Raw genomic sequence first — 12,076 nt, 5'->3', positions numbered from 1 at the left:
TTTCCCTTTCCAATCTAATTCACTTTCAGCGACTGGACATACGCAATAAGAGCCGATGATGATTGCGGTAAAAGAGGGCAGAGGATAAGAGAGAAAGGAACAAACAAAAAAAAAAACGTTGAAAAGTGCCGTTCATTCGTGTTCGCGTTCGTTAGCCTGTTACGCATTATTGGCGCATTGGAATTTAATTTCATAGAAGTTAATTTCATCTTCTCATCTCAGACCGCAACTGTTTTGGTATTTGGGGCCCAATCCAGTACCACAAAGTTGAACTTCACATACGAACACACATACACACACGCGTGTCAAGAAGTTAGCGGATATTCGTACGAGATTGGCATGTGAAGCTGTACGGAATGTGTGTTTCTTATCCCAACCAGCGAGGGTCTGACGCCTGCTAAATCACCGTTGCCAAATAATACACACTAAAGGCGATACCTGTCATTTTCTGGATGTTTACCTTAATTTGGAGCCTTTGAGAATGTCTACTATCACTTTTGGCTATATAGGTATGTGGTTTGTATGTTTCTCCTATTGAGATGTGTGTGTAATTTATATCTAAATCTTTTTTTTCTTGTTATGTATTAAATTTAATTAAAAAAAAATTAAAAATTGATGCTTGAAGTTATGTAATTGCTCTTTATGCGGACATTGATCCAAACTCATCCGCCATTACGCACAACTGGGGATGTACTAGCTGGAAATTTCTCACAGTTTCAACTTCAACAGACTAATTGTACGTGGAATAAAGATCTCGAGAAGAATAAAAAAGAAAGTGTATCTTTAACCATTCGGCCAAGGAAGGCATCCATTCAGCACCCCCCAAAATGGACACAAAGTGGTCTGTAATATGTAATGTCGCATGCGGGTTCGATAGCAGCGCAGGTTAGGCTGTTCCGTTGGTTCCGTCTCCCAAGTTCGGTGTTAATCTAAATTAGCCATCTACTGTACCCATTAAGATATACGGTGATGGGGTCAACTAGTTCGTAAGCTGATGCGTAGGACCATCTACAAGCTTTCCCTTTTCTACGTATACATTAACGACGTTAAACGGCCTAACCTCTTGAAAACCGGTCGCCTAAATTAGTAGCACTGCTCACTGGGTCGATTAGTGGAATGGTCGGCATGGTAATTGTTCGTAATTTCGTACACTTTAATGTGCTATATGCAATGCTTCCTATCATCCCTTTCCGATCCCTATTTCGAATTCCTATTTCATCAATCAGGTGTCATTTTGCGTCTATTTTTCTTGAACAATTTGAATGTCCTTGATCCACGGCATTTAGCATCATCATTGCAAGAAATATAAAATCGCGACATGTTCGATTTTGGAACACGCAAAGGAGGAGATGTTTGTTGTGTTGGAACGCACGTGTAGATGACACCCGTTAGATAGTATCTCACTTTTGACCCCTCCTTGTACTGACGTGTACTGAAAGTTTTTTCGCACAGCATCTCCACTCCGTTTACTCGAGGTGCGCGCGCGTGTGTGTGTACCACCAACAGCTGTGGAGAAATAGGAAAAGCACACCAAGCACTCCTTCGTCATCTTATATTTCCACACGGCTGTCGGTGGTATGTGTCTGCACTCCATTCGATTACGTAAAGAGATACCGCTACGCATTTGAGATCGTTGGAACCGATCGTTTTCAACCGTATCGCGTATCACATTACCGGTCACTCGCACTTGGTGTTGTACACTCACCAATCCCAAACTAACCTGTCGTCGATAAAGTGGTGTGACCAAAAGCGTTTTGCAATGCCCAGTAACAACTTCATCCGTGGCTTAGCGGTTTGAGCTGCAATGTATTTTTTTTAAATAAAGAATTCGAGTATTTTTAGTAGATTGTCCAGTAAGGTCGTTTTTTGAAAGATATATCATCAAAGGTTCCTCATACTTTCAACATCTCTTGTATATTGGACTCATCGAATTTAGCTCAAAATAATTAACAACAAAAGTTATGTCGGGTCCGCAGTATGTATGCACGAAATACTCCTACATATTTTCTCTAAACAGACGTGAGAAAAGGCCAATTTTTAGGCGCTAAAAATCCAAGATAATTTTTTTTGGGTTTTGTTTTCCTCTTTCCACATATGCAGTTCTTTTGCCCATTTTCTCGTCTTCTAGCTCCTGCCCTAATGCACCAAGACTTGGGAAGCTGAACTGTGCACGTTTAATTTAATGCCAATCAATTGTTTCTGTTTTTGTTGTTCGTTGGTACAATTTAGCACTACTCGTTCGCTTCAGTACTCGCGTGTCGTGGCAAATGGTGGCAAACAACAACATAATTTCGCACCGCCCTACGGGCCACTACGGCAGGCCGAATTGGGTTTCACAGTTTTATTAGCACGAATAATGTGCATTGTTGATTTTGGTTGGTTGTGTGTAAGAGAGAATTTCGGAGATTAATTGGTTTCTGGGCGCACTGTTTATCCGGAAAGTGGTAAATTACGGTTAGTGGTTTTAGCGAAAGATAATCGAACGAACCATGCACAGAAGGATTTCGTTTATTTACACCATCCGTGTTTTGCTGCAACTAGACAGAAGTGTAACAAAAGTGTGTTTCTGTGGGTGGTTTTTTATGTTTTATTTTGTTAGGAAAAACTGAGTAAATTATTCTGTTTATGGGTTTCAAAATGTATTTCATTTAATTTCTCTATCAAACAAACTTTCTCTGTGTTGATGACGTTTGTTGCCTTTGTCCGGAGGTGCCGAAAATCGTTCGCCTGTTGCCTATGTGCATTATTGACAATATTTATCATCTCAGATAAATAAACACTAATATACCTTTTCGTAATGATGAGCTTAGAGGAATAGGAAAAATGTACACGATTCCCTGCCTTCTTTTGGTAATTCTTCCCATTTGTACGTGCCGACACTCATCGATCGTTTGTTGGTTTATTTACATTTTCCAAAATTGGAAGCTATAAGCTTAATTTTAATAGCCACAAACACAAAGATGATTCATGACCGCACAGCAATAAACGTGACTAATAATATTTGTCTGCTTATTTCTATTTTATTTCTTTTAGGTCTGTGAAAAAAAACACACTGCAACGATTGCATACGATCATCGTTTACTTTTCGTGTATAATTTATTGCACAGCACCATTATCATCAACAACCGCCACGAAGAGGGCTTGTTGAACGAACATCAACTACTACTATCAGAGTCCGAGGGCAACTTCTAGTGAAACCTTCTAGAGAAGCGACTCTAAACAATCGCTCGACATCGAAGCGAATTTCCTACAGTAGTGGCAGGTTGCTCGACCTTGTCCCACCTCGGTCGTTTTGTTCGTCCAGCTTGTGCTGCTGAAGATGGCACCCAGAGAAGATGCGCTCGAGGAAGCTGACCCGATCTATTACCATTACAATAACGCCACTGCAGCCCTGATCCCCACCGATAACGTTTGTGCGGCAGCAGGAGGCCTGGACGCCTACCGATGCCGGTTGAATTATTATGGTCATCTTCAACAACTGGACGGATGCACAAAATCCTCATATTTACCGTATTCGTTTGAATCCTCTACGTACCTATCGGGACTCAGTATGATAAGAGCAAACGTTTCCGATGATCTGTTTTCGTGTAATTTCACACCAAGTTTTCTAACAAGTTGTGTATGAACTACTACGGCGGCCGGAAAGTGGTAGTGCGTGAAAAGTTGTTATTTTTGCTCAAGAGACATTACGGTTACATTAATGAAACAGTGCGAACCAATATGAAAATTGTTAGTTACGTATAAGATTTGAATAGATATCAGTAAAACGTAATACGCTTTGCAAGTTCTAGAAAGTAGAGATCTTTCACGAGCACAACAGAAAGATAAGGCACGAGGATATTAAGTGATACCGGTACGGCAGATAAGCGAAGGTGCGTTAATCATTCTGCTACAACACGCACACACACAAATACGTAAATACACAGCTGTGTAGACCTATCTAAAAATACAGTGTGTTTAGTGCACGCGGACGTCTTGATAGGAAGAGTGTAAGATATAAGTGTAAAATTACAACTTCTGCGATACGGTGTGTCGTCCGGTATTAGTTTGAAGCTAGCTGCAGACGCGTTTCAAAATGTCGTTCCTAAACAATCTGAAGAAGGTGTTTCACCTGGGCAGTGGAGAGGCGAAGAAGAAACGCATCTTCAACAACATCCGCATGGACACGGACCCGGCCGACTTTTGGGACATGATTGGCGAGCTGGGTGATGGTGCATTTGGCAAAGTTTACAAGGCACAGAACAGAGAAACTAAACAATTGGCCGCGGCTAAAATGTGCACATTGGAGGATGAGGAGAATCTGAGCGATCATATGGTGGAGATCGATATCCTGTCCGAGATCAAGCATCCCAACATAGTCGGTCTGTATGAAGCGTTCTCGATCGACGATAAGCTGTGGGTGAGTATTCATGTCTGGAATGTAATCATAGAGCTATTTTGATAAGCAGCATTTTAACAATAATAAAAAAGGGTTCATATCTACGTATTGATTAGCACGTCCAGGCTTAGATCATGCAAATGGAATAGAAACAGTTTGTAGAAATCAACATAACCAGACAGGTAGAATAAATGTAATGCCAAGCGTGCAATAAACCACTTGCTCGCTGGTGCATTATATGAGACGAATGTTTTCATTAGATGAAAAGTTACCGTTATTAATAGTCTGATGCTTTGATTACTGGCACGATGCTTTTCGCGCAGTTGAACCAAAGGGAGCTCTTATGAGGTATTGCTGCGCTACTGACTTATGAGATATTGATGCACTTTCCAAAATTATTTGGAATGCTGGAATATAGAATAAACTACTGGATTATACTACTTGATGTGAATTACACATTTCTGGTTCCTTTTCTTGATCTCTTCTTCATAAACATTCAATGTAGTTTTTCTATTACCTTCTTGTTACTAGCACAAGCACATATCATAACAAATAGGCCGGAAAGGGCGTCCGTTATAGTTTACCAATAGCTGTGGGTGTAACTGAGAAGGATGGAGGGTTTTGGCATGACTTGAAAGCATTACAGAAATTTAAACGCTTCTCATGTTTGCATGTTTTCCTCTTGCAGATGCTGATAGAATATTGTGATGGTGGTGCCTTAGATAGTATTATGGTGGAGCTAGAGAAACCTCTCACCGAGGCGCAGATTGCTTACGTATGCAAGCACATGTGCGCCGGACTGAACCATTTACACAAGAACAAGGTGATACACCGAGACTTGAAGGCCGGCAACGTGCTGCTGACAATGGACGGTGGCGTTAAACTAGGTATGTTGTTTGGTGCAAACGACGGCGCGCGTAGGAAGCTAAAAATCATTGGCGATCTTTTTATTTTCTTTTTTGTTTTTCCATTTAGCGGATTTTGGCGTTTCGGCTAAGAACAAGCACACAATGCAAAAGCACGACACCTTTATCGGCACGCCGTACTGGATGGCACCAGAACTAGTGTTGTGCGAAACGTTCCGGGACAATCCGTACGACTTCAAGGTCGATATCTGGTCGCTAGGCATCACGTTGATCGAGTTTGCTCAAATGGAACCACCGAACAGTGAAATGTCTCCGATGCGGGTGCTGCTCAAGATACAGAAAAGCGAACCACCCAAGTTGGATCAACCGTCGAAGTGGACGAAACACTTTAACGACTTTCTCGCGCGTGCGCTTGTTAAGGTAAGTAAGATAGTGTGCTTCACATCGCAATCCGTTGATATTAAATAAAACAAAACACTGTTTTTTTTCATTTGATCTATCGAACCAGGATCCTCAGCAAAGGCCGTCGACCGACGTGCTTATGGGACTACCGTTCATTAGCGGTAACCTAGACTCGAAACCCATCAAGGATCTGCTACTCGAGTATAAGGCGGACGTCGTCGAGGAAGAGTTGGTAGACGAGGAAGCAGAGGTGCGTACACGGATCACTGTTTGGATTATATTCACTTTTACTATGAGCGCTTAATAAGACGGGTCTGATTAACGATTTTCTGCTGTATCCCATGCGCTGGAATGAATTGCAGCTCATTATTTTTGTGAGCAACAGTTCAACCATCTTCCCATATTTGATATACATTATTTTGTATCATAGGATATCAAAAACAATGTGATGTTTACTTTGAAATTAGTTATTAGTATTATACTATTATGATCAATTTCGAATGCCAGTGTTCTATCAACATAAAAGCACATTTTGGCGCTGCAGTTATCAAAATGAAGCGCTTCGTCCAAATGAGCGCTTAGCATTAAGAATAGCATCAATCTAATAAATGTAACGCGCCCTATAGTATAACCTTTAGAATTACAATAATACTAATGAGCATATGTTAACAATGTGATATGAATCTCACCGTTTTCAATTTTTTTCTTTTCCATTCTAATGCACGCTGTCACAATTGAAAAATAATACTAACATCCAAACACATCCATCGCGTCAATGTAATTAAAAATGATCATCTTTCTTTTAATATGAAACATGAATCTGCTTACCAAACGGTACTGACACACGTATAAACGTTAGAAAGCTAAACGACAAGCGAAACGCAGATCGCTCTATCAGAGGGTTGGTAAGTTTTGTCAGACTAGAGCGTTTTGCCCCGATAAAAACAGGCAGTCCGATTTCAAAAGTCCCTTTCTTATGCTTGAAATGAGTGATCCCTTGTGAGCTTGAGTCATTTTTTTGTAAAGTACTATAATCGTTTTCTATACAGTCTGTCTGCTCAGTATTCTTTTGTAGAACTATCAAAAAATTTAAATTGAATTTTTATTTGAATTACGTATCTGTGTGTGTGTGTGACTGAGTGTTAGTGTTTGTTAACATTGTCTATCCGATCGCGTTCGAACGCTTTTCGCGCGTACTCGTTTGTAAATAACATCTTTTTATATCATCTCTTATCTCTCGATTCTATACTTAGAGAAAGGAAAATCGGTCTGTAGTGCGTAAACGTCTAGTCTGGCAATAGTTCCGTAGTATTTACTTTGTTACAAGAGTGACAAAGTTTTATTTTTACTATCTCCGCTTTCTTGATAGATTTTCTATTTGAATTTTCTTTTGTTCGCATGTTGTTTATTGGCATCATTATACTCATGGAATATTAATTCCATCCGTTGATGAGATATTTTTTCATATTTTTAATATTTTTATTTCGCTACTATTTGCAATGTATGATTTTCTTGCATGCGTTGAAAAAATAATAGATTCCATAACAAAGTATATTATCTTTTTGCGCTTGAGTATACGTTTTTCGATAATTAGTTGTTCAGAAAATAATGTATGTTATTTTCGATACCTTATAATTTTTTATTTACATTTTTCTTTTGCCCAGGAACCCCGCAATTCTGCTCTTCCGCTCGACTTGGATGATGATTCTTCCTCGTTGCAGAGTCAAGAAACTGATAAGCGTAAGTTAATTCAGTCTCATAAAACCCTAATATGTCCTAATAATTGTGATAATTCAAATGTTTTTATCCAAATAGTTCCAGATACACCCACATCCCTATCGAAGTCATCCAGGGATTCGAAAGAGTCTACACCCGTTCCTGCCACCGAAGATGATACCAGCAAACCGAAAATTGGCCCAATGCCGACTCCGGTCGGTGCGGCAGGTCCGCCGGGCACGACACCGCTGGAGAAAACACCAATTAGCGTAGATACTAAACCGGAAATAAAAAAATCCCAACCATCACCGTCAATCGTTCCGGCCGCCTCAATCGGTGGAGAGGTTTTATCGCAACCAACGATCAAAACATCTTCTTCTTCATCGAATATCAGTGGTGGAGCGGTAAATGTTCCCACTCCTGTGTTACCGGTGCCTAAGGAAGTTGTAACTGAAGTAACTTCCACGGCAGATTTACATTCAGAGTCACCGGTTGGAATTGATTCGAGAAAGACTGCTGCAGCAGGTGGAACGTCTAACATTTCTGCTGTTAAAAAAGGGCCGGCACCACCGCCACCACAAACACCGACATCCCCATCGGCGAAGCAACCTTCAACGATGCTGCCCTTGGATGGTTCCTTATCCAAGGATGCTGTTCCACCAACACCACCAGAAACGCCGCGAACACCACCGGAAAGTGAAATCTCCGCAAAGGCTCTCGATCGTACAGATGCAACAGTGCAGGGCATTGTAATGCCACCACCACCTCCGGCTCTGATGCGAATGGGAAGTAGTGGTGTGGTCGAGGAACAACTTAAATCTCCCCGAAAGGAAAACGCGCCGACACCACCGTACGATAAAGAAAGTCCCAAGGCTTCCACTCCACCGAGTTCAAAACCAACGGTCAATGTCCATGAGCGTCCTTCGTCACCGAAAGCAATTAACTCTAGTAATAATAATGTTGCCATTCCGAGAGCAGTTCATCCGCATACATCTCTACCGGATGATGGTGCAGTGGATGAGGGCGTGAAAATGATTACTTCCACCTCAACGCCATCTGTAGTACGAAATCAATTGCCTCATCATGCTACCCTGATGAATAGCTCCTCATCCTCTTCCACCACATCTATCACCATTAACGATGCGACGGTACTTTCCGATCCTTCAAACAGTCTGGCAAGCAATGTGGCACAGGTGACAGTTGTCACGAGCCATCCGCCGGTGATAATTGACAACTCAATTCCCCTATCAGCAGCGGCAGCAACAGTTGTGTCTTCAGGCACTTCTTCATCTGCCTCGTCGACGAAATCGTTCGGTTCGTCGCAGCAACGCCGTTCTCGTGTCATATCTCCACCGGGTACTGGAGCCCACGATGAGGTGATTATCGTGTCGAATGAGCTCAACAAAACGCACGTAAACGAATCGTCAACCGATGATGATTTTCAGTCGTTGGACAGTCTGGAGAACGTTTCGCCGCGCCATCATCCAATCCGAACACCATCACAATCGGCAGGCGGGCGTTCGATTGCGAGAAAGCTGGACGAAAGCGAAGTGCTTATTGTTAGCTCCGGTTTCGACGATCGTCGTGAAGTGCTCCTTGTGGATGATATGAACGCTGGTTCACCGGATCGCGATGTCGATGCATACGGTGACGGTGATTTGTTTAATGCGAGCAGCAATAATCTACTAAATAACAGCAGCAAACTGTTGCTGGACACTAGTCATGTATCGGTAGTAACGGTGGGAGAGGAAGAAATAAAGGTAAAGGATTCTTCTCAGCATCATCCGCAGTTGATCAATAATCCGCATGCGTCTCCTCACCATTACCATCACGATTCCACCAGTGACTTGTCGAACGTTAGCTGCGGTCCGAGTGAATCGAGTGATGATGTAAAGGTGGACATCGTGGTCGGTGCAGGTGCCCGCCAGCAGATGTCCCAGCAGCATCAGGCTCAACCGCATATGCACCAGCAGCAGAGATCACCCTCCGGTTCCTCTATATCGCTTCCAAGCCAAACGGGCAAAGGTGGCACTGGTGGAAGTAGTATTATCAATGGCAATAGATATAATGGTGGCACTGAGTTCCATGAAAGCCGCGAAGATGTTAGCATAATAGTGAATAAGCGAAAGATTGAAAAGTCACGGATTTCACCAGATAGCAGCGTCGGTTCGCTTGAAGGTGGTGGATCTGTGCGTTCAGCTAGTACGCCCATTCATCAGAATCACCATCCGCATCAACATGGTGGCGCGGCTGGCGTAGTGATCGGTGGAAACCATCATCAACGAACGGGTAGTAGTGGAATGGCACCACCGGCAATATCTTCAAAACATCTTCAAGATCGTAGCGATGCGGAAAGCATTGCAACTACCACTAGTCACGATAGTCGCGAGCATGCAGCAGTCGAGCTGGAAGAAGAGGTAACATTACGCCGGAAGCCACTTCCTTCTATTGATTTGGAAGATGAAAAGGTACCACCTTCTGCAGGAGGTACAATCTCATCCGGATCGTCCACCTTGGTTAGTACCACCGGTGGTAATAGTGTTGCTACGACAGCAGCAGGAACTCCTGGAGCTGCTGGAGCGGTTGCTACTGGTACTGCAGCTACAGCTGCGGGTGGTAATGGTACAGCTGGCATAAAACAAAAAGCTAACCGTAATTTCACCAAGGAAGAATTACATCTCCAAAATCTGAAGAAGAAAACGCGAAAACGAACGCGTAAGTTCGAGATTGATGGGGTACAAGTAACAACCACCACAAGCAAGGTGATCTACAGTGATGAGGATAACAACAAGCTGTACGACGACCATCTGTTCCGCAAGCAGGAATTACGCGAGCTAAAGATGCTACAGAAGCAGGAGAAAAAACAGTTTTACGACCTGCAGGGTAAAGAAGCGATCGCCAAAGAACAGCAAGAGAAGAAATTCGAGCAGGAGCGACTACAGCTGGAGCGTACGTTCGAGGCAGACATGGACGTGCTAGCCCGTCAGCACCGGCAGACGGTAGAGAAGTTTGAACAGCAGCAGGAAGCAGAACTGCGCAACACATCCAAGAAGATCCGTGCCGAACAAGAGCGAGACCTAAAACTGGTAAGATAAATGTGCAAAATGAAAATCGTGCCATCAGTTGAACAATTTTTATTTCCATTTTGTTTAGTTCCGGGACAGTTTGAAGCAAGAAATACGATTGCTAAAACAGGAAGTGGATCTGTTGCCGAAGGAAAAGCGAAAAGATGAGTTCCGTAAACGGAAAACTCAGATGGAGTTTGAACACGAGGAGCGCGAAAAATCGTTCCTTTCATCACTGTCGGAAAATCATGAGCTTGCTCTTCGGCGAATCAGTGAGATTTATCGCGAAAAGCTGTCCGCTACCGATAAAGGTTACCTGCAACAAAAGCAAACGGTAATTATTTAGTGATAGGTATAATTTCGCATCAGAAATGCATTAACCTACTGTTTTTTTTATACTCGGTACGCAGGCAATGCGAACGAGGGAAGCGATGCTGTGGGAGCTGGAGGAGAAACATATCCACGACAAGCATCAACTGGCTAAGCGCCATGTGAAGGACATCTGTTTCATGCAGCGGCACCAAATGATTATCCGGCATGAGAAGGAATTGGATCAAATCAAACGGTATGCGTGACCGTTCTGTTTCGTTTTCCAATTGCAATTGTTTGCTAATTGTTTACCTTTCAAATGTTTCTTTTGTAGCATGATCACTCGAAAGGAGGAGGAACTGTTGAAGCGTCAAACTATTGAAAGGCGAGCACTGCCAAAGAGAATCCGTGCCGAGCGGAAGGCTCGCGATATGATGTTCCGTGAATCGTTGCGCATTTCAATGACCACCGATCCGGAGGTGGAACGGGACAAACTGAAAAAGGTAACAAGAGTGTACGCTATGTAACTCATGTGGAAAGGATTCGTTGTAATGCTTTTTGTATTTTTTTTTTTCGTTTTTCAATATGCAGTTCCAAGAGCAAGAGAAGAAGCGATACAACCAGGAGCAGTTGCGTTTTGAAACGAAACACAGCAAGCAGCTTGAAGAGCTGAGAGCTACCTCAGAGGGATCGATAAGGTAAGAGTCAAATTGTTTTGCACGCTAGTGTATTACAAATTTAAATGATTTATTTATGATCTTTTCCAATCTTCATGTGCCTACAGGGAACTAGAGCAATTGCAGAATGAAAAACGTAAGCAGCTGCTTGAACATGAAACTGCAAAACTTCGAGAATGTGACGAAGCGTTGCAGAAGGAGTTGCGTGAATGGAAGGCGCAACTGATGCCGCGCAAACAGGTATGTGCAATTTATAAGCGGCTTGATGTACTTTTACAATCAAGTTTTAGGTAACACTGAGAGTGTTGTAAGAATAGTTCGTTGATGTATCGATTCAAAATGCTAATGCAGTAAATGAAACTTTTTGCCAACGATTGTCCTTTAACTGGACACATTATTGTGGATGAAATATTGCTAAAATTAACATATTGCAATAGTGCATAATAATTATTAATATCTATCTAAACATTCTGCTTTGAGAACGATTGACGAGTGATCAAGAATATGAAAAACTTTTTGCTCGGAATTTAAGTTATTAGTACTCTGACATAATATGAACCGAATATTCGCACGCGTTAGATTTCTATATCGTTCGTTAATCGTTTGACATAGTTATGAATGAATGGTGTATAAAATGAAATGTAGCATGTTGCGTTCAGATAA

General features: G+C 42.2%; 1 protein-coding gene across 8 annotated transcripts in view; it reads left to right on the top strand.

Annotated features, from left to right (window-relative positions):
* The window catches only part of LOC125767194 (serine/threonine-protein kinase 10), a 49,797-nt gene that overhangs the window by 29,631 nt on the left and 8,090 nt on the right, over positions 1–12,076 (top strand). For all 8 annotated transcript variants that reach the window (XM_049433522.1, XM_049433516.1, XM_049433515.1 and 5 more), the window contains 11 exons: positions 3,034–4,399; positions 5,067–5,265; positions 5,354–5,664; positions 5,753–5,896; positions 7,311–7,386; positions 7,462–10,448; positions 10,516–10,761; positions 10,838–10,992; positions 11,071–11,239; positions 11,328–11,434; positions 11,521–11,653. In XM_049433522.1, coding sequence (XP_049289479.1) covers positions 4,076–4,399; positions 5,067–5,265; positions 5,354–5,664; positions 5,753–5,896; positions 7,311–7,386; positions 7,462–10,448; positions 10,516–10,761; positions 10,838–10,992; positions 11,071–11,239; positions 11,328–11,434; positions 11,521–11,653 — 4,851 coding nt within the window. In that variant the 5' untranslated portion in view covers positions 3,034–4,075. The remainder of the gene's footprint in view (positions 1–3,033; positions 4,400–5,066; positions 5,266–5,353; positions 5,665–5,752; positions 5,897–7,310; positions 7,387–7,461; positions 10,449–10,515; positions 10,762–10,837; positions 10,993–11,070; positions 11,240–11,327; positions 11,435–11,520; positions 11,654–12,076) is intronic.

The sequence above is a fragment of the Anopheles funestus genome, chromosome 3RL, assembly GCF_943734845.2.
Source record: "Anopheles funestus chromosome 3RL, idAnoFuneDA-416_04, whole genome shotgun sequence".
Classification (NCBI taxonomy): Eukaryota; Metazoa; Arthropoda; class Insecta; order Diptera; family Culicidae; genus Anopheles; species Anopheles funestus.
This window is presented reverse-complemented; position numbering and strand designations above follow the sequence as displayed.